At 42.5% G+C, this 23,288-nt stretch overlaps 1 protein-coding gene across 3 annotated transcripts in view; it reads left to right on the top strand.

Moving 5' to 3' along the window:
• The window catches only part of LRRK2 (leucine rich repeat kinase 2), a 119,140-nt gene that overhangs the window by 79,581 nt on the left and 16,271 nt on the right, over positions 1 to 23,288 (top strand). For all 3 annotated transcript variants that reach the window (XM_050935997.1, XM_050935996.1, XM_050935995.1), the window contains exons 32-42: positions 1,079 to 1,280; positions 8,011 to 8,099; positions 8,974 to 9,161; positions 14,685 to 14,839; positions 16,526 to 16,672; positions 16,828 to 17,019; positions 19,168 to 19,314; positions 19,672 to 19,772; positions 19,974 to 20,164; positions 21,235 to 21,395; positions 22,260 to 22,430. In XM_050935997.1, coding sequence (XP_050791954.1) covers positions 1,079 to 1,280; positions 8,011 to 8,099; positions 8,974 to 9,161; positions 14,685 to 14,839; positions 16,526 to 16,672; positions 16,828 to 17,019; positions 19,168 to 19,314; positions 19,672 to 19,772; positions 19,974 to 20,164; positions 21,235 to 21,395; positions 22,260 to 22,430 — 1,744 coding nt within the window. The remainder of the gene's footprint in view (positions 1 to 1,078; positions 1,281 to 8,010; positions 8,100 to 8,973; positions 9,162 to 14,684; positions 14,840 to 16,525; positions 16,673 to 16,827; positions 17,020 to 19,167; positions 19,315 to 19,671; positions 19,773 to 19,973; positions 20,165 to 21,234; positions 21,396 to 22,259; positions 22,431 to 23,288) is intronic.

Raw genomic sequence — 23,288 nt, 5'->3', positions numbered from 1 at the left:
CACGGGTATTTTTAGTAAAAGTCACAGTCTGTAAAAAAAAATTCATGGCCCGTGACCTGTCCATGACTTTTACAAAAAATGTCCATGACTAAAACTTGGGCGGGGTGCTGCGGGTGCTCTGGGGGAGGGGCGTTCTGGGGGACCCTGCTGGTGTGGGGGCGGGCAGCGAAGCCCGGTACCCTCACTGCTGCTGGGTTGGGCTGTGTGGCGTGGCTGATAACCCTGCTGGTGCTTGGGGAAAAGGGCTGGCAGGAGCTCCCTACCTGGCTCCGTGTCCCTGCAGCTCCCAGGTGGCAGAGAGGTCAGGGGGCTAGGTGTGCTGCTCCCACCGCAAGGGCCAGCTGCCGCAGCTCCCATTGGCCTGGAACCGCAGCCAATGGGAGCTGCAGGGGTGGGGCCCGCAAGCGTGACCAGCGTGTGGTGCGGAGCCCCCTCATGCCCCGGCCCCTTTGACATCTAGGAACTGCAGGACCATGGGAGCTGGGGAGCCCCCCTCCCCCTAAGGTAAGCGCCCCCCCTCCCCAACCAACTGCCCCTAGCCCCCTCCCACACCCCCAAACCGTTGCTGCTGGCCATGGGGCTGCCCAGCTCAAGCGGCCCCTGAGCCAGCATCAGCGGCTGCTGAAGTCACGGAGGTCATGGAATCTGTGACTTCTGTGAAAAATTCGTAGCCTTAGTCATTGGTATGCGTGCTTCACTTACATACAGGATTCCTGACTCAGATCTTTTCAACATTTAACTGAACTCTCATTATTGTGGTAAGAAAGACTTGAAAAACAAAATCTTTTCAGATGCCTGGTATATAATTATAATTATTTATTTTGTATAAGTGAATTTTGGAAGTACTTTATGAAAAATTAATTTTTAAAATGTTCATAGTGTATCTTGAAATTTTTTTTTATTTCTGTGAATCTGTATCTGATGACTAAGCTGTGGTTAGTCATCAGATAACTCTTTTTTTGTTCTATTGACATTTGGTTACCTTTATTTTCTGCTTAATTTACATCTTGCATGCATCTGTCTGAAATTAAAAAAAAAAACTAAATGTGTTTTAAGATTATTATTCATAATTGCACAGATCAGAGACCAGCCAGTAGTAGGACAGCTAATCCCAGACAGCTATCTGGAACTTGAGAAGATAATTTTATTTGAGCGTGAAAATGTTCCAACTGAATTTCCTGTGATTGACCATAAGCGATTATTATTACTGGTGCAAGAAAATCAGTTACAGCTGGATGAAAACGAACTTCCTCATGCAGTTCACTTTCTGAATGAATCAGGTACTAAACTTTACCCCAATGAAGAGAGTATGGTGCCAGCAATGTGCACCAGGCCTTCAGCAGGTTGCCAGAACGTGGTTGACTGAAATAATAGAATCATGGGAAATGTAGGGCTGAAAGGGACCTTAGGAGGTTATCTAGTCAATCCCTTCTCCCTACACTGAGGCAGAGCCAAGTATATTTATATCCCAAAGAGATGTTTGTCTGATCTGTTCTTAAAAATTTCCACTGATTGGGATTCCACAACCTCCCTTGATAACCTGTTCCAGTACTGAATTATCTTTATAGTTAGAAGAGTTTTCCTAATACTTAATCTAAACTTCTCTTGCTGAAGATTAAGCCCATTACGTCTCCTACCTTCAGTGGGCACAGGGAACAATTGATCACTGTCCTCTTTATAACAGCCCTTAACATATTTAATTGTGATTTTAGGTTTTAACCAATAAGCACAGATAAAAAACCCCCAATACAAAAAAACATGAAATTGGTGTTTAACACCAGGAAAACACTAGAAATAGTTATTTGTATCTAAGGACTTGTGTGCATGGAACAGTAACATGGAGTACCGGGATGTGACTTGTAAAGCGCGCTAACATATTGCACATTAATTGGTCTAGGTAGACCCTGCTATTGCACACTAGAAGTTCTCTAGTGCACATTACAAAAAGTATTGAGGATATAATTGTATTAATACTGTAATGAGAAATATGTGTAATACACATTAGCCATTACAGTATATGCAAAGAGAAAGACCTGAAACCCCCTCCCCATTTCTGAACAATTACCTAAAACTCAAAAATTGCTAAAAAAAATAAACCTTCAAAAATTAAATTATTAAACTCTGATAAACAGGAGCCCTAAACATATTAGAAAACTGTGATCAGGCCCCCCTCAGTTTCTTTTCTCAGGACTAAACATATCCAGTTATTTTAACTTTTCCTTATAGGTCAGATGTCTAAATCTTGTCATTTTTGTTGTTGTCCTCTGGACTCTCTGCAGTTTATCCACATTTTTCTTAAAGGCTGGCACAGTACTTAAACTTGAACACAGTACTCCAGCTGAGGACTCACTAGTGCCAAGTAAAGCAGAATAAATACTTCCCATATCTTACATATGACAGTCCTTTTAATACACCCCAAAATATGAGCCTTTTTTTTTTCCAACTGCATCACATCTTTGGCTGGTATTCTGTTTGTGATCCACTATAAGATCCATTTCTGCAATACTACTGCTTAGTCACTTATTCCCCATTTTGTAGTTGTGGATTTGATTTTTCCTTCCTCCATGTAGTACTTTGCACTTTCAGTATCATTATTGAATTTCATGTTGTTGATTTCAGATCAATTCTCCAATTTGTGAAAGTCATTTCTAATTCTAATCCAGTCTTGCAAAGTGCAAGCAACACTCCCTTCCCAGCTCGGTGTCATCACAAATTTTATAAGCATACTCCTCACTCCATTATCCAAGTAATTAATTTAAATGTTGAATAGTACTGGACCCAGGACTGATCTTTGTGGGACCCCACTAAATACCGCCTTCCAGTTTGACAGCAAATCATTGATAATTCTTCTTCAAGTGATTGCATATGTCAGTTTCACTGTAGGTGTGTACATGCCTTGTACACAGATGTCAGAGACTTTTTTCCCCATCAGTAGACATTGGGGTGGCTCGAGAACCCCCTTGTCCCCTTGTGTCACTGAGTGCTGATATTAAAAGGCGGAGCTGCCCTTAACCCATCTCAGTTCTTTCTTATGGCCAGTGATAGTTGTAGAAGCAATCTCAGAATTGTTTACTCAGGTGCTTCCCTCATTGTAAATAGTTGAAGTTAATTATTGTTAGTTTTTCAAGTTAGTTAGCGCTAGGTTTCTGTGTTTTGTGTCCTTGGAGATTGTTCCTTTCTTTTCGGTACTAGGCTCAGTACCAGAACAATGCCTTACTCCCTAGGGTTCAAGTCCTGTGGGATGTGTTCAAACTCCATGCTGATCAGTGATCCTCATCTGACCTGCCTGAAGTGCTTGGGTGAGGCTCACATTAGTGACAATTGTGTCATCTGCAAGAGCTTCAAACCCTGTTCACAAAAGGATAGAGCAGCAAGGCTTAAGGGCTTGCTTATGGAAGCAGCACTTTGACTCCTGGCTGAAGCATCACATGGGGAGAGTGGCCTCCACTTCAGGTTCAGATTGCAGACTCCTCTTCATCACCAAAGTGATGCTGTTGTTTCAGTGGGAGATTCGCCTCCTCCAGAAGAAAACTGGACCCATGAAGACCTCCTGAAAATAGTGGCCTTGATCCTTGACATCCTGCCAGAAGAAGTATGTTAGAGTTCTCACAAGTTGGGAGACATCCTGGTGTCTGCCAGCTTGGCAAAGGTTGCTCTGCCAATCAACAAGGCAACCATGGAGCCTGTCAAGACTCTTTGGCAGAAATCGTCTTCTCTGTCCCCCAAAGCAAAATGAGAAAGCTAGGGACAACAAGCCTCCACACCTATAAGCAAGGACTTTATATAAAAAAAAAAACAAAAAAAACCCCTAGAATTGTTTGGTCACAAACTTTATTCCTCAGTGGGCCTGCAGCTCAAAGTCGCAAACCAGCAGGCACTCCTGAGTTAATACAGTTATACAGTCTGAGAGAATGTTGCTAAATTCAAAGACTAATTACCAGAGGATTGCAAGCAAAAGTTCTCAGTAGTTGTGGAGGAGTGTGGACTGTCCTCCGGGACAGTCTGGATAGTGCAAATTCGGGCGCTCAAACCATGGCATCAGCGATCACTGTGTTCATGGTTACAGTCATCCAGAATACATGCTGAAGTCCAACAGACCACAGAGGCAGGGCCAGGTTTAGACCTATTGCACCAATTCCCCCGAATCGGGCCCCGCGCTGAAGAGGGCCCCGCGCCCAGTGAGAATCCCTTCGCTGGCTAGGGGCACGTTTTTAATTTTTACTCACCGGGCGGCACTTTGGGTCTTCAGCAGCCGGTCCTTCACTCTCTCTGGGTCTTCAACGGAACTTCAGCGGCGGGTCCTTCGCTTACTCTGGGTCTTTGGCGATGCTTCAGCTGTGGGTCCTTCAGTGTCGCTGAAGAACTGGGGCTAGCAAAGGACCCACCGCTGAAGTGCCACCAAAGACTCAGAGCAGCGCCAGGTGAATACAAGCCCCGTGTGTGTGTGTGTGTGTGTGTGTTTGTTTTCTTTTTAAAGTCATCCCTGCCAGGGCCCCCCACTTCCTAAAGCCGGCCCTGCACAGAGGACCTTTCATTTGAAGGCCCTACTCTCCAAGAAAACTGATGACAAGCTTCACAGCCATACATCTTCCAGGGCAACACTCAAATCTCTTGGAATCTACACTCCAGTGACAAAAAGAAAGCATTTTGTCAACAACCTTTTTGACAGCCATACCTTTGCTTCCCATTCCCAAGATCCATCCAAGAAAAAATTCACTGGAGCAGTTCTTGACTCCACAGAGGCTAGGATTTTCATGCCACAGACCAGATTTGAAACCATTCGATATCTAGTACTGTACTTGAAATGAAAGTTTACCCACTCATGACAGCATGCAAGTGCCTCAGCCTGTTATGTCACATAGCAGCATGTACCTGTGTAGTGTAGAAAGCCAGGCTGCAGTTCAGGATGCTGCAGACATGGCTAGCATCAGTATATGCTCCAAGCCAGAGCTAGTCCTGTTATCTCTGGATTGTGGACAGAACCTCTAAAAGTTTGCATGGGAGTTCCCTTCCTTCCCACATGACCAATACTCATCCTAGTCACAGACACATCATCTCCAGGTTGGTGGGCTGACATTGGGTCCCTGAAGACTCAAGGTCTTTGATTATCTTGAGAGCTAGAGGCTCACCTAAATGTCAGGGAGTTAAGAACAGTACATCTAGCCTGCTCAACCTTCCTTCCACACATAGTGGGGAAAATCTACTGAGTATGACATACAACTCAGCGACTCTATTTTACATAAACATGCAAGAAGGGGCATGGTCAAACCAACTCTGCCAGGAAACAATTAATCTCTGGGACTTCTGTTTAGCCTCCTCAAGTCAAAGCTACTTACCTTCTGGGGAAACAAAACAGGTTGACTGATCAACACAAGTGGTCATTATGCCCAGACATAGCCAGATCCATCTTCCAGCTCTGGGGGATTCCCCAAGTGGACCTTTTTGGGACATGGGCCAACAGAAAATGTCATCAGTTCTGTTCCTGCAGGGAGGGAGGGAGGTCCCAGCCCATGCTCCCTAATAGATGCCTTTCTCTTGTCCAGGGAGAATTACCTTCTATACACCTTCCCTCCGATTCCTTTGCTCCACAGAATCCTATCCAAAATAAAAAGGGACCATGCTCATCTTATTCTTATAGAGACATGCTGGCGCTGTAAGTCAATACTGGTACTCAGTCCGACTGATATGCTTGATAGAGCTTCCTCTATCCCTCCTGTTGGATCCAGATATAATTTCCTGAGACCATGGTCATGTTCTCCACTCCAGCCTCCAAGCTCTCTATCTCATAGCGTGGATGCTTCATGGCTGATGCCCTTTGAAAGGTCCTGCTCACAGAATGTCCAAAATGTACTTTTAAATAGTAGAAAACACTCAACTAGGACCACCTGGCTAAGTGGAAGCACTTCTCCAGTTGGCTTTGTGGGAAAGGCATGTCTCCTTGGCAAGCACCCCTGAATGTTGTTGTGGACTATATTCTGATCTAAAACAGAACCTGACTATTAGGAAGGTTGCATTTGGCCGCTATCTCAGCTTTCCGTATACAGATGGATAACAGGCCCCTCTCTTCCCAACCCCATTGTTGCTCGATTCCTGAAAGTCCTGGCCAGATTGTACTCCAGAGTTTGGGACCCTGTCCCTCCTTGCTATCTCGACTTAGTCCTAGCAACTGTAATGGGATCTCCCTTTGAACCACTCACACCTTGCTCCTTCCATTATCTGTATGTGAAGGTGGCCTTTTTAGTAGTGATCAACTCAGCAAGATGGGTTGATGAGTTGAGAGCTTTGGTGTCAGAACCCCCTTATACAATTTTTATAAGGATTAAGGTTTATCTCCAGCTGCACCCAAAATCCTTACAAAACTAGTTTCTAATTTTCACATTAACCTAGTTTGTCCACATTTTTTCTAAAACCCCATCACCATAAGCAACGAGAAAGGTTTCACTCACTGGATGTGAGAAGAGGGTTAGCTTTCAACCTAGAGCATACTAAATCATTCCGGCATTCTACACAGGTTTTTGTCGCGGTTGCCGACAGTGTTAAGAGCAATCCAGTCTCCTCCCAGAGGATCTCCTCCTGGATCTCTTCCTGCATCCGTTTAGGCTACCAACTGACTAACATGATCTCACCAACTAGCATGCTGGTGCACTCTACTAGAGCATAACCAACTTCTGCAGCTTTCCTGGCTCTAGTACCAATTATCGACATGAGTAAAGCAGTGATTGGTCTTCAGTCCACACCTTCACTTTTCATTACATCACTACCCCTCAGTCCAAAGATGATGCCAGTTTCGGACAGTGATTCTGCAATCATTGTTCAGATAGACGCGCAACCCACCTACATAGCTGTTTGTGTGAGAGTTACCTACAGTGGAATTGACATGCGCAAGCACTCGAAGAAGAAAAACCTGTTATCTGCCTTTCCGTAACTGTTGTTCTTCAAGATGTGTGGCACTTGTCCATTCCATGACCCACCCACCTTCCTGTCTGTTGAAGTGCATCTGGTACAAAGGGCCAAGGGCTGCTCCACCCTCTTATACCAGCACGTGGTGGTGCCCAGCAAGAGGGGTGCTTGAGCAACCTCAACAGGTACTGCTAAGGGGAAAAAAGTCTGCAACATCTGTGCATGAGGTACACATACACCTGCAGTGGAATGGACATGTGCAACTCATCTCAAAGACCAACAGTTATAGAAAGGAAGGTTACAGTTTCTTATTCTTTGAGTATGGATTTTCAACCAGTTATGCAGCCACCTTATAATAATTTCATCTAGACCACATTTCCCTAGTTTGTTTATGAGAATGTCATGTGGGACTCTGTCAAAAACCTTACTAAAATCAAGATATATGACTTCTGCCGCTTCCCCTGTCGAAGGAAATTAGTTTGGTCTGAAATGATTTGTTCTTGACATTACATGTTGGCTATTACTTATCACCTTATTATCCTCTAGGTGCTGTTATTCTTATTTATGATTTCATTTTGTTACCTTAAAATTTTGTAACCTAAGGGAAAGATCATGTGTGAAGGATTAATCTGCTAACAACTTATGTCCCTTAACTTTATTTGAAAGTAATAAACCTGTAGAACAGAGAAGAGGATTCAAAAGGAAAAATAAGATCACTAGGATAACCTGTGACTGGGACAGCAGTTATACAACATAGATAACACAGTATCTCAGTACGATGCAGACTATATAATTGAGGATACTTAGACTAAAATAATAATCAACACTGAGCATTCACATTGAGCATATTAGATATTTGAAAGGAGTTGGTCAGATTATGACTATAAATACAGCACCAGGAAATAATGGAAAAGATGACCATGTCATAACTGCACTCTGATACTGTTACCTTGAGTTATTCTTAAGTTTGGTATCTACCATTTAATATGCCCCTAATCAGAAAAGCGGGAAATAGGCAGCCCAGAATTGTCTAAAAGCAACGTCCTTCTTTTCTTTTGTTTCATATGGGTGTTGTGTGATATTATTCTAATTGCAATATTATTTATATAGGCGTACTGCTACATTTTCAAGACCCAGCACTTCAGCTAACAGATCTGTATTTTGTGGACCCTAAATGGCTGTGTAAAATCATGGCACAGGTTAGCTTCTTATTATATTTTTTTGTATCCCTTTATTCAACTCTTTCCTCCATCCCCAACTACTGTAGCTGACCTAGCCTCATTTTGCTCTATTTCTTCCCAGTTTCATGACCCACTCCCTTTCACAGCTCCCCAATTTGGCCCGCATGACTCCTCCTGCTGCCTTTTAAATATGCATTCTAGAGTTCAAGTGTACCCCAGTGCCTCCATTCTCAGTTCTCTTACTCTCTGGTGTCTGATAGTGCTCACAGTCAGTTAGGTCCCAGAACATGTGTAAAAGGAAATGGAGATCCCAGGTGAGAGGCAGCATAATTCTGCAACAAACTGTTAAAGGCTGGAGTTCTGGCAAAAAGCAACAACAGTAACCTGGAATGGTGGAGAAGAAGGGTAATTGGACCCTGCTGTCAAAGGAAGAAGAGGGGATGGGTTGTACTGACCTGTATATTGAGACAGGTGAGGGGCAAAAGGACTGATAGGAGGGTCTATCTGGAAAGAATCCACCATTGGTTTGGTTAGTTTGGAAAAGCTTCCAAACTTTTAGATGTTTATTCAGACTTCCCAATCTTTGAAGATTTGTTCTTCACTAATTAACATGTGGAATAATCTCCCATATGATATGTGGTACGAGGAGCCAGTAAAGTACACTACTACACTACACTGAATGGAGAGGTAGCTAAATAGTATCATGGGATATACTATTCAGAACTGTTAGCTTGTGCTCAGATGGCTGTCATTGCTGAAATGCTGAGTTTTACTATAAATAGGATTATTAATTTTTGTAAATACTGGTAATATATTGCAGAAAACTATTTTTGTCAGAAAAATGCAATCCAATTATGACTGCAGAGTTGAAATTATTTTATTTTTTAAAAAGATTTTGACAGTGAAGGTGGAAGGCTTTTCTAAATACCCCAAAGGAATTATAATGCGTTCAGATGTGGAAAAATTCCTTTTAAAGACGAGCAGATTTCCTAGGATCTACATGTCACAGTACTTTAAGCTTCTGGAAAAGTTCCAAATTGCATTGCCATTAGGAGAAGATCAACTACTTGTTCCAAGCAGGTAAAAAAGAGAGAGAACCACAAATGTGCCATGGAAATATACTAAGATAAAAAACTCTGATATTCTAGGCTGTAATGGCATTTCTAGCTGTTCGATATCAAAGCAATTTCCCCGGTGAGCAAGACTTTGGGGGAGGGATAGCTCAGTGGTTTGAGAACTGGCCTGCTAAACCCAGGGCTGTGAGTTCAATCCTTGAGGGGGCCATTTAGGGAACTGGGGTAAAAATCTGTCTGGGGATTGGTCCTGCTTTGAGCAGGGGGTTGGACTAGATGACCTTCTGATGTCCCTTTCAACCCTAATCTTCTATGATTTTATTATGCTAGATTTGTATACTACTACATTTCTTCTCATAAAAGTTAAAATGATCTTGTAGTAAACAAAGTTATATCTAGGGCCCTATCAAATTCACGTCCATGAAAAACACATCACGAACCGTGAAATCTGGTCTCCCTCCATGAAATCTGTTTTTTGGGGTTTTTTTGTTTTGTGTGTGTGTGTGTGTGTGCGCTTTTACCTTAAAACTATACAGATTTCACAGGGGGACACCAGCATTTCTGAAATTGGGGGTCCTGACCCAATAGGGAGTTGCAGGGGGGTCTCGGTATTGCCATCCTTACTTCTGTGCTGCCTTCAGAGCTGGCCACAGAGTGGCGGCTGTTAGCCAGGTGGCCAGCTCTGAAGGCAGCATCCTGCCAGCAGTAGCGCAAAAGAGAGTGGCAATACCATACCATGCCTCCTTTACTTCTTTGCTGCTGCCTTCAGAGCTGGGTGCCCAGAGAGTGGCGGCTGCTGAGTGAGGGCACAGCTCTGCAAGCAGCAGCACAGAAGTAAGGATGGGCATACCATGCCATGCTTATTTCTGCACTGCTGGTTGCAGCAGATCTGCCGTCAGAGATGGGCTTCTGGCCAGCAGCCATCGGTCTCCAGCTGCTCAGCTCTGAAGGCAGCTCCGCTGTCAGCAGCAGCACAGAAGTAAGGGTAACAGTATCGCAACCCCCTCTACAATAACCTTGCAACCCCCACCCCAACTCCTTTTTGGGTCAGGACCCCTAATATTACAACAACATGAAATTTCAGATTTAAATAGCTGAAATAATGAAATTTGATTTTTAAAAGCCTATGACCATGAAATTGAGCAAAATAGACTGTGAATTTGGTAGGGCCCTGGTTGTATCCTATTAGCACAACGAAAAATGGCACATATAAAAGGCAAAATATTTTGTGAGAATACAATTTCTTTTACAATGAGACCTCAATAGCAAAATATCCCGTATGACTAATGATCAAATCATTCAGACAGCACCAGTATATACAGATATTCATTTCAATATAAGTCATAAACATTAGTATTTATAAACTGTTTGGTTTAAGTCAGGGCCACAATAGGGAGGAGTTGCACTGCCCAAGCAGTGATGCCTGGAGGCATTATGCCTTTGAATCGTCTGATGGTTTAACCATAATACTGGAAATTTGGAGTTATGAGTAGTAAGGCCAGTGTTGACACCCTCTTTTTGTATGAACTGACAGGTCACATAGACTCATAGACTCATAGACTCATAGGTCAGAAGGGACCAATCTGATCATCTAGTCTGACCTCCTGCACAAGGCAGGCCACAGAACCCCACCCATCCAATTTTATACAACCCCTATCCCAGGACCGAGTTATTGAAATCCTCAAAAATGGTTTGAAGACCTCAAGCTGCAGAGACACCACCAGCAAGCGACCCGTGCCCCACGCTGCAGGGGAAGGCGAAAAACCTCCAGGGCACCTGCCAATCCGCCCTGGAGGAAAATTCCTTCCCGACCCCAAATATGGCGATCAGCTAAACCCTGAGCATGTGGGCAAGAGTCAGCAGCCAGCACCCAAGAAGGAGTTCTCCGCAGCAACTCAGTACCCATCGCATGCAACATCTCCCCGCAGACCATTGAGCAGACCTGTCTGGTGGTAATTCAAGATCAATTGCCCAAATTGACGATCCTATCATAACATCCCCTCCATATACTTATCAAGCTTTGTCTTAAAGCCAGGAAAGTCTTTTGCCCCTACTACTTCCCTCGGAAGGCTATTCCAGAACTTCACTCCCCTAATGGTCAGAAACCTTCGTCTAATTTCAAGTCTAAACTTCCTAATATCCAGTTTATACCCATTCGTCCTCGTGGCTACATTAGTACTAAACTTAAATAATTCCTCTCCCTCCCTAACGTTAACCCCCTTGATATATTTATATAGGGCGAGCATATCCCCCCTCAGCCTTCTTTTGGCCAGGCTAAACAAGCCAAGCTCTTTGAGTCTCCTTTCATAAGGCAGTTTTTCCATTCCTCGGATCATCCTCGTAGCCCGTCTCTGAACCTGTTCCAGTTTGAATTCATCCTTCTTGAACATGGGACACCAGAACTGCACACAGTATTCCAGATGGGGTCTCACCAACGCCGTATACAACGGTACTAACACCTCCTTATCCTTGCAGGAAATACCCCGCCTGATGCATCCCAAAATCGCGTTTGCTTTTTTAACAGCCGTATCACATTGGCGACTCATAGTCATCCTGCTATCAACCAGTACCCCAAGGTCCTTCTCTTCCTCCGTCGCTTCCAACTGATGCTCCCCCAACGTATATCCAAAATTCTTATTATTAATTCCTAAATGCATGACCTTGCACTTTTCACTATTGTATTTCATCCTATTTCTATTACTCCAGTTTACAAGGTGGTTCAGATCTTCTTGAATAGCATCCCTGTCCTTCTCCGTGTTAGCAATACCCCCCAGCTTCGTGTCATCCGCGAACTTTATTAGCACATTCCCGCTCTTTGTGCCAAGGTCAGTAATAAAAAGGTTAAATAAGATCGGTCCCAAGACCGATCCTTGAGGGACTCCACTGGTGACCTCCTTCCAGTCCGACAGTTCACCTTTCAATACGACCCTCTGGAGTCTGCCCTTTAACCAGTTCCTTATCCACCTTACAACTTTCATATTCACTCCCAGCTTTTCCAATTTAACTAACAGCTCCCCGTGCGGAACCGTGTCGAACGCCTTACTGAAATCTAGGTAAATTATATCTACCGCATTTCCTTTATCTAAGTAATCCGTCACCTTCTCAAAGAAGGAGATCAGATTGGTTTGGCACGATCTACCTTTAGTAAATCCGTGTTGCAGTTCGTCCCAATTACCATTGACCTCTATGTCCTTAACTACTTTCTCCCTTAAAATTTTTTCCAAGACCTTACATACTACAGACGTCAAGCTAACAGGCCTATAATTACCCGGATCACTCTTTTTCCCTTTCTTAAAAATAGGAACTACATTAGCAATCCTCCAGTCATACGGCACAACACCCGAGATTATCGATCGCTTAAAAATTCTCGCTAACGGGCTCGCAATTTCACGTGCCAGTTCCTTTAATATCCTCGGGTGGAGATTGTCCGGGCCCTCCGACTTCGACCCATCAAGCTGTTCAAGTACGGCCTCTACCTCAGTTGCAGTAATATCCACTTCCACATCCACATTCCCGTTTATCATCCCTCCATCATCGCAAGGTTCCTCACTAGTCTTATTAAAAACCGAGGCAAAGTACTTGTTTAGATGTTGGGCCATGCCTAGGTTATCCTTAACCTCCATTCCATCCTCAGTGTATAGCGGCCCCACTTCTTCTTTCTTTGTTTTCTTCTTATTTATGTGGCTGTAGAACCTTTTACTATTGGTTTTGATTCCCTTTGCAAGTTCCAGTTCAATGCGGCTTTTAGCCTTCCTCACTTTATCCCTACATGTTCTGACCTCAGCAAGGTAGCTTTCTTTACTGATCCTGCCTTCCTTCCACTCCCTGTAAGCTTCTGCTTTTGTCTAATCCCCTCTCTGAGTTGCTTGCTCATCCAGTTTGGCCTGCAACTCCTGCCCATGGTTCTTTTCCCCTTTCTCGGGATGCAGGCTTCCGACAGTCTCCGCAGCTGTGACTTAAAGTAATTCCAGGCCTCCTCCACATTTAAATCCACTAATTCCTCCGTCCAATCCACTTCCCTAACTAATTTCCTTAACTCTTTAAAGTTAGCCCTCGAGAAGTCAAAAACCCTAATCGCAGATCTACATTTGTTTATCCTTCCATCTAGTTTGAACTGAATCAGCTCATGATCACTCGAACCAAGGTTGTCCCCTACCACCATTTCTTCTACGAGGTCCTCACTGCTCACCAACACCAAGTCTAGAATGGCATCCCCTCTAGTAGGTGCTTCAACTACTTGATGAAGAAATCCATCCGCAATCACATCCAGAAAAATCTGACCCCTATTATTCGTGCAAGTACTCGTCCTCCAGTCTATATCCGGGAAGTTGAAGTCCCCCATAATCACACATTTCCCCTTTGTGTTTACTTCATTAAAGACATTAAAGAGGTCTCTATCCATATCCCAATCCGATCCCGGCGGTCTGTAGCACACCCCAAGCACTATCTCAGGGGAAGCTCTAGTTGCTTTTTTACCCAGCGTGATTTTTGCCCAGACGGACTCCGTCTTATCCATTCCATCGCATCTTATTTCGCTACATTTAATTTCATCATTGATGTACAAGGCTACTCCCCCACCTTTGCCTTTCTTCCTGTCTTTTCTGAACAGCACATAGCCTTCAATACCCGTGCTCCAGTCATGAGTACTATTCCACCAGGTTTCGGTAATCCCTATAATATCCGGCTTCACTTCCTGCACGAGTAACTCCAGTTCCTCCATCTTGTTACCTAGGCTCCTCGCGTTAGTGTACAAACCTTTTAATTTTCGGCGTTTGGCGTCAGTGACATTCTTTCCCCCGTCGTGCACAAACTGTCTGCCACCAGCATCACCCGTTACTCTGGTTTCTACTCCACTATTCCTCCTTGGATCAAATCTTGGGGCCGCAAGGGTATCCCCGCTCACTTTGTTTACTTCCCTCTCCAGGTTATGTTCTGGCGTGGAGATCTCCCGAACATTTCCCAACCATCTCCCCCAACTTTCTAGTTTAAAGCCCTCTTGATGAGGTCGGCGAGCCTCCATCCTAGAATCCTATTTCCCTCCTTGCTGAGATGAAGTCCATCGTGCCTCCCTGCCTCCGCTTTTACATCAGTGCAATGTAGATACTAACCCTTACCTTCCTTAAAGGATGGAGTGTTGTGTGGATTAATTGATTAATCCCTCTGAAACTCCTCAAAGTCATTGGATGGGTGATGTTATATAAGTGCAAGATAAGCATTATATTTACGTCAATATTTTCACATGCTTATATCCTTGGAGAGCTCCCTGAAATCACTGGGAATGCATGCAGTGTAAATTGAGCAGAAAATGTCTATAAACATGAAAAATAACACACACACTAGTACAGATAACCCCCAGTAATCTGCCCCCTGCTTACGTGATTTGGGGATGCATTCATTTCTGACATTCATTCATCAATATATCTAACAAATAATCAGCTGTACAATAATTCTCATTTTAGTCTATGTAATTAGTAATTCTGGAAGTAGTAAATGATGAAATACTGAAAAATAATGTTCCTGTTTTTTTCAGTTTGTCTGATCACAGACCTGTGATAGAGCTTCCCCACTGTGAAAACTCAGAAATCATTGTTCGGCTGTATGAGATGCCGTACTTTCCCATGGGATTCTGGTCCAGACTGATCAACAGGTTGCTTGAAGTGTCGTCTTACATGCTCTCAGGAAGAGGTACTGACATTTAACTTCAAACCTATCAATGTGTATGTTTACCTTGAACACCTAGTAGCCACAGAGTTGAGTTCAAATCTATAGATTCAAATGCTAATTCCTATCACTTTCCTGAAATTTTGTGTTTTATGTTTTTGTTTTGGGCTCATCTCTGGCCATTTGACAAGTGTAAGAAGATAAAATAGTGGCCCTTACTTATAACTTAAAAACTCTTAGGATCACTGTGCCTACCCTCAGTGTGAGTGAGAAAGGGAGAATGAAAGCAGGCTCTTGCTCTCTTCTGCCCATCTCTCCCCAGCACCACCATGTGTGCGCACACACACGCACATAGGACAGACACAGAGGAAATCTTTGCCCTTAAGCACTGTTGGGATTGCTTTCTGCAAAAAGGGTAGGAAAAAGCAGGGAGGAAGTGGAGTTGTTGTCGCCTCCTACTCCACATCACCCAGCGGGAATAGATGCTACACCAGGGGTAATTAGGGTGACCAGATGTCCCGATTTTATAGGGACAGTCCCAATTTTGAGGTTTCTCTCTTATATAGGCTTCTATTACCCCCCATCCCTGTCCCGATTTTTCACACTTCCTGTCTGGTCACCCTAGGGGTAATGCAGTTGCTGGTCTTCCCTGGAGACCCCCCTCATCTTTAAAAAACATTATGCCTGCTTAGACATGGTGCCTCTTGGATTTCCTGCTAGGGTAGTGGGCCTCCACATGGCACCCGATACAGAGCTATGGCTGTATGACAGAATTCTGCCCTTAATGGGGAAAAACCTGGCTATATTGAACACATCCTCTGAGCCTCATCTTGGGAGATACCTGCACTCTGACACCCATCTCCTTCTAGGAATTCTACCATTGACAACCAGTTTTGTTGTGTTGGCTCCTGGGGCATGAAATTCATTGCCCTTACACATTTGCTGGTGCCCATCTCTTCCCTCCTTCTAAAAAAATTCTGCAGACTCTATTTTTATCAGAGCTATTTTTAAAACTCTCTCAGTCCATACAAAGGGCCTACTCCCCCTCCCCCCCCCTTCTTAATTAAGCCAGTTCACTGGGCTTTTTAATTTTTTTTTTTTTTTTTTTTAACATACGAGCATTAGCGGCAGCTAGACAGTTCACATAAATGTATCTTTGGTAATGCCCTTCAAATTTGACTTAATACATCTCTGCTATTCTGGCAACCGATCTCTCCTGGGCACGCCATTCCAGTCTCATCAGGCTATGGTGCGTATGTAATGTAGATGTGTCCACTAGGGAGAAAATGGAAGACACCAAATGATTTTATTTATTGCTTAAGAAACTTTATATTTGAGTCCAGTGTGCCAGCACTTCAAGATCTGTACTTTACCTACATTTACCAACTAGTCCATGAGCTGAGTCAATATTTAGTATTCTTGTATATGTATTGTTGGAGTGGTCAGAAATGTGATTAGTATGTTCAGCTTTTCTGGTGATGCACAGTTGCATGCAAAGATGCATTGGTTGTTTGTGTTGTGTAAATATGTAAAACCACAAGTACATGCTTATGGTGATGCACAGTTGCATGCAAAGATGCATTGGTTGTTTGTGTTGTGTAAATATGTAAAACCACAAGTACATGCTTAGATTTGTATTTTTGGAATGTTCAGCCCAATTTATAGAGTTCATATTAAAGGTCTGACTTTGACTAACTTTGTTTTTCCTAGAACGAGCTCTTCGTCCTAATAGAATGTATTGGAGACAAGGCATTTACCTGAACTGGTCTCCTGAAGCTTACTGTCTAGTGGAATCAGCAGTATTTGATAGCAATCCAGACAGTTTTTTGAAAATTACAGCTCCTTCTTGCAGAAAAGGTTAAATTATTCCTAAATATGTTCTTGTATCTGCTGTTTGAGTTAAACTTGGTGCATTTGTTCATTTTGCTTGCTCCTTTCAGAACATGCAGTTTGTTTTTATAATCGCAGATATGAGACTGTGGTTCTAATTACATTTTTTTGGCTTTTTACAGGTTGTGTCCTTTTGGGGCAAGTTGTGGATCACATTGATTCTCTTGTGGAAGAATGGTTTCCAGGTTTACTGGATATAGATGTATGTGGAGAAGGGGAAACACTGTTGAAGAAATGGGCTTTGTGTAGCTTTGAGGATGGCAAAAAACACCAAAAAATATTACTTGATGATTTACTTAAAAAAGCTGAAGAAGGTATATAATGTTTTAATTAAGCTAATTAGAGTACCCGTATAAATAAGTTTTTATACAGTAACTCCTCGCTTAATGTTTTAGTTGTGTTCCTGAAAAATGCTACTTTAAGCAAAACGATGTTAAGCGAATCCAATTTCCCCATAAGAATTAATGCAAATAGGGGCGGTTAGGTTCCAGGGAAATTTTTTTCACCAGACAAAATACATGTACATACATACACACAGACACACACACACACAGAGTATAAGTTTTAAGCAGACAGTTTAATATTGTACACAGCAATGATTAGTATGAAATTTGGTTGAGATGGTGAAGTCAGAGGATGGAAGAGGATAGGATATTTCCCAGGGAATGCCTTGCTGCTAAATGATGAACTAGCACTCGGCTGAGCCCTCCAGGATTAACACGTTGTTAATGTAGCCTCATACTCCATAAGGCAGCACAAATGGAGTGAGGGAGACAGCATGGCGCAGAGATACAGAGAGACACACCGTGTGTGAGAGAGAGACGTGCATTGCCCCTTTTAAGTACGCTGACCCTGCTCTAAGTACACTGCTTTTTTAAGTAGATCAGCAAGTTGAGACAGCAGCTGCTGCCAGCAAGCTCCCTCTCTCCAGACCCTGTCATGTCCTCCCCCCCCCCCCGTAGAATAGAAATAGGGGGCAGGAGTGGGGGGGGAAGGGGGACACTCTGACATTAGCACCTCTCTTCTCCCTCTCCCCCCGCCCACCCCCCCTCCCCGCACAGCAAGCAGGAGGCTCCCAGGCATAGCTCCAAGGCAGAGGCAGGAGCAGCACAGGGCAATGGGGGGAGGAACAGCTGAACTGCCCAGCAATTGATAGCCTGCTGGGCGGCTGCTGCACAGGGAAAACATAGGGGAGCAGGGAGGTTATGGGGAGGGTTGTCGAGCCACCCTGGTTCCAAACCCCCACTAGCTATCTCCAACGGGCTGCTCTTTCTGCAAGCAGAGGACAAAGCAGGTGACTGCCAAACAACATTAGAAGGGAGCACTGCGCAACAAGCATGGTCTCTAATTGATCAGCAATGTAACAACGGTAACTGGACAATGTTAAGTGAAGAGTTACTGTACATGATGCCCACTGCCATAGCATTTAGACACCTCACATTATTTAAGAACACTTGATTAAAATAAACAATATCGTCATCATAATGTGGTTCAACAACCACAACTTTTTTGTCCTAATGCCATTGTATTACAATACAGTATGGGCCAGATTGTGCTGCCCCTGCACTGGTGTACAGAGTGGGAGGGTTGAAAGAGACACTCGCCTACCACTCATCGGCAGGACCTGTTCCAGCAACCCTTATTCATGTGATTAATTCTGACTCATGTTAGTACTGCAGTGGCCATTAGTCCTGTTGTTTGGATCCTGAACAGTGGCCACAATTAAAAAGGCAATATTAGCCAACAGGTACCACATAGTTACTAGAGTTGTTTCCTATTCTAGGTATAGAGGAAAAAATGTGGTATCTCAGTTAGCTTAATGCTTTATGGCAACCGTTGATAAAGGCTAGTTTTTAATGTTGACCACTGTGTATGCCACTAAACCATGGTTTGGAATTATTTACACATGCAGGGCCGGCTCCAGGCACCAGCATTCCAAGCTGGTGCTTGGGGCGGCAATCTTCAAGGGGCGGCAGTCCCTGTTATTTTGCCCCCAGCAGCGTGTCGAATTGCTGCCGTGGATGGCGGGGGCAGTCCATGTGCCCTTAGGGCAGCACGTGCGTTTCCGCAGTGGCGGCAATTCGGCAGCAGCTTCTATATTTAGCTGTCCGCGGCGGCTTCAAGTAAACATAGAAGCTGCCGCCGAATTGCTGCCGTCCCGGAAACGCGCCTGTCGCCCTAAGGGCACAGGAACTGCCCCCACCATCCGCGGCGGCAATTAGGTGCGCTGCTTGGGGCGGCGAAAACTGTAGAGCCTATCCTGTACACATGCAGGAAATGTGTATAAACTGGAGAAGTATATTCAGTGTCACTAGTTAGTACACATATGCAAAGTTCGTATGAAGTGCATTAGTTGTATACATAAATAGAGACGGATAGATGTACACTTCATTCAGTGTAGTGTGGTGAATATGCTATTTTATCTGCTTTTCAACTGCATCTCTCATTTTTTTCTTACTTAGGTGATCTCTTAGTAAATCCAGATCAACCAAGTTTTACCATTCCAATAGCCCAGATTGCTCCTGACCTGATATTGGCTGATTTGCCTAGAAATATCATGTTGAACAATGATGAATTGGAGTTTGACCAGGCGCCTGAATTTCTGTTGGGTGAATATTAATTTTTAGTCCCTCCTATATACCTAATATGTGGCAAGGATATTAAAAGTGTAACATTTATGTAAATTAAGCTGTCGGGCTAAATTATAAAACATACTGAAAACATTTTATTGAGGTTTTTTTCTATTTGATTTGTCTGTTCTGCTGCTAAGCGATACTTATGGATTATAGGGGGGGTTTTTTAACTGCCAATAATATGTATGTTAGGGCCCTGAGCGCACACTACTCTCACTAGTTTAAGCTAAAACTGTTGGTGCTCTGTGCTTTTTAGAGTCAGGCCCAGTCAATTTGAGAAAAGATAGATGTTCTTTTATTTTTTTATATACCCTTCCATTTCTTTTTGAAAAGGTGACGGTGGGTTTGGATCTGTGTACCGCGCATCATATGGTGGAGAAGAAGTAGCTGTAAAGATTTTTAATAAACATACTTCCCTCAGACTCTTACGACAAGTAAGAAATGTTGCCTCTTTTTATAGTGCTGCACTAGTAAAACTACAATAGTGAAGGGTTTAATAATAATTAAGCACAGTCTCTGCCTTAATTCTGAATTTTCTGCCTTTTAGTAGTTAATATTGTTGAAACAAACCCAGTTCACCCCAGAACTATAAATATAATACATGCAGTATTTCACTTGTTTTTTACAATTTACAGGAGCTTGCAGTGCTTTGTCATCTCCATCACCCTAGCTTAGTGTCTTTGCTGGCTGCTGCAATCTGTCCCCGGATGTTGGTAATGGAATTAGCCCCTAAGGGTTCTCTGGATCGTTTGCTTCAGCAAGATAGTTCAAGCTTAACTAAAACACTTCAGCACAGGATAGCTTTACATGTAGCAGATGGCTTAAGGTAAATATTCTTGAAATGCTAATTTTGGCACAGAAAAGTATTGACAGTCTGAAAGTAGGAAAGCTTTCTCTTTTCCCATCCTTGACTCTCAATGGGGTGTATTCGCTTAGTCAAAGAAGTTCTATCTTTTTATATTTGATTAATTGAATAGAGGATACAGTTCTGTCAAGCAGTGTATACAATTCAATACGCTTCTAATAAATTATGTAAGCTCATTCTAAAAACTCTATAGAAGGGTTATAATTTCTATTCAATTCTATAGCAGTTTTCTATAAGGGATTCGTTGACATGGGCTACAAGAAGAACATTCTGTCAAGGGCATCTGCTACTATTACTTATTTGGGCATCTGATGACGTTTACTAGCTTATCCTTTCAAGATCTCAGTCAACTGTAGGGCGAGGCTATCATACATTTTTAAGAGAGAGAATTCTGTACTTTTTTTTTTTTAAATGTAGTCTAGGTTATTTGTTTTGTTGGTTTTTAAGGAAACGAATGAATAAAGGCAGAAAGCATGAAGTGCCACCTCACCTATAGGGCCAGGAACCGTAAAACCACTCACAAGCAGACAATACTTTTACATTTGGTCTATTCACTGTCTTTTCTCTTGTGTTTTTTTTTGTTTTTTCTATTCACAAGTGGGATTCACGTGAATAGAGAAAAAGCCAGAAATCTGGAACTTTAATTTGTCCCATTCTTTTTAACCTGAAAATCTGTGAATGTCTTCATAATGGCTAGGGAAATACGATTTTAAAATTACAAAATCTGGCAGGGAAGCTCAGGGGCAGGTGTAGGTGAAACTGTTTATTTTTTGTTTAATTGGCGGTGTCACTCTAAGTGAGGTGTCTTGAACTATAATACCAAGTTGTTCATGTGCCAACAACTGATATGTTGGGATAATTCCAAAACCATAATCCAGCAATCTGATATCATATTAGTAAACTTTTTTCCTTTTGATGTCAGAATCATTAAAATTAATAGCATGACGTACTGTAGTATTATTGATGCAGTCAGTGTAAATAGATAGATTCGGATTTTAAATGCTTTCACCTAAGTATTTTTTTGTTAACAGGTATCTGCATTCCTCAATGATTATTTATCGTGATTTAAAGCCTCATAATGTGCTACTCTTTACATTATATCCCAATTCAGCAGTCATTGCAAAGATTGCTGATTATGGCATTGCTCAATATTGCTGCAGAATGGGGATAAAAACTTCAGAAGGCACACCAGGTATGGCAAAAAATGCTTTGTTGTATTTTTTGTTTTGTTAAAAAGAATAAGACAGTATTTTGGAATTCCACCATAAGAAGTATACAATTAAGGGACAGTCTGCATTGCTGTGGTTCTCACCATGTTATAACTGATTAAAACAGTTTTATATATCCTGGGCCTGTTCCCTTTTACACTAAAGGGCCTTTTACACAATGTTGGCAGTGTAATAGACTGTTAAAAAGAATGTAAGTTAAATTACATTAACTGATCTTAATTATTTTTTCTGTTGTACAGATATGTTCAGTTTGAATATTTTTATTCTTATTAGTTTATTAAAACAATATTCTAAACATGGTTGGGTTTTAGTGGTCAGTAATATGCGCTTTAGGGTTCTGATTTTTCAGAGGTGCTGAACACCTGCAGCTCCTGTTGACTTTAATTGGATCTTATTTACACCCATTTGAAGGCCCTTTTGCACTGCTAGAGCCATGAAAAAGTAGCCTTAGAGTAAATGAGAATTGGGCCCATTGCCATGAACATGAGGGCATGACTCCCATAGTGCAGTATCAGGCCCTGAGTTAGGATTGCAGGACGTGCCCTTCCTTTTCACTATTAAATAATAAAGCTCTTTTAATGGTTAGACTAATAGCATAAAAGCTTATTAACTGATTTACAGATACAGTACTTCTTTTACACTAACCTTCCATTTGCTCATTTCTTCTATGATTTTCAGCATAGGGACTGCTGCCAATTCCAAAATAGTATGTAATTTTTTTTTAACTTCCTGTGGCATTTTTCATCAAGAGGTATTTATTCTTAAAGGACAGGCATGGCATCAGCCTGGCATGAGTCATAGCTATTAATGAATCATTTTATTTCCAGGATTTCGAGCACCAGAGGTTGCCAGAGGAAACGTTATTTACAATCAGCAAGCTGATGTGTATTCATTTGGCTTGCTTCTTTATGACATTTTAACAGCAGGAGGTAGAATAATAGAAGGCATGAAGTTTCCAAATGAATTTGATGAATTAGCAATTAGTGGAAAATTACCAGGTATGTCATGTTTCTTCAAGATTTAACACTGGAACATACAGAAAGGAAAGATTATTTAAATCAGCTGCAGTACCAAATGACTGGAGGATAGCTAATGTGACACCAATTTTTAAAAAGGGCTCCAGAGGTGATCCCGACAATTACAGACCAGTAAGCCTGACTTCAGTACTGGGCAAACTGGCTGAAACTATAGTAAAGAACAAAATTGTCATAGAATTTGTTGGGAAAGAGTCAACATGGTTTTTGTAAAGGGAAATCATGTCTCACCAATGTACTAGAATTCTTTGAGGGGGTCAACAACCATGTGGACAAGGGGGATCCAGTGGATATAATGTACTTAGATTTTCAGAAAGCCTTTTACAAGGTCCCTCACCAAAGGCTCTTAAGCAAAGTAAGCCATCTTGGAATAAGAAGGATGGTCCTCTCATGGATTGGTAACTTGTTTAAAAAAAAAAAAAAAAAAAAAAAAAGGGAAACAAAGGGTAGGAATAAATGGTCAGTTTTCAGAATGGAGAGAGGTAAATAGTGGTGTCCCCCAGGGATCTGTACTGGGCCCAGTCCTATTCAACATAGGCATAAAGGATCTGGAAAAAGGGTAAACAGTGAGGTGGCAAAATTTGCAAATGATACAAAATTGCTCAAGATAGTTAAGTCCCAGGCAGAGGGCGAAGAGCTGCAAAACTGGGTGACTGGGCAACAAAATGGCAGATGAAATTCAGTGTTGATAAATGCAAAGTAATGCACATTTGAAAACATAATCCCAGCTGTACATGTATAATGATGGGGTTTAAATTAGCTGTTACCACTCAAGAAAGAGATCTTGGAGTCATCGTGGATAGTTCTCTGAAAACATCCACT

This window comes from Gopherus flavomarginatus, chromosome 1 (genome assembly GCF_025201925.1).
Source record: "Gopherus flavomarginatus isolate rGopFla2 chromosome 1, rGopFla2.mat.asm, whole genome shotgun sequence".
Classification (NCBI taxonomy): Eukaryota; Metazoa; Chordata; order Testudines; family Testudinidae; genus Gopherus; species Gopherus flavomarginatus.
Note: the sequence above shows the minus strand (reverse complement) of the source record. Positions and strands in the feature narration are given on the sequence as shown.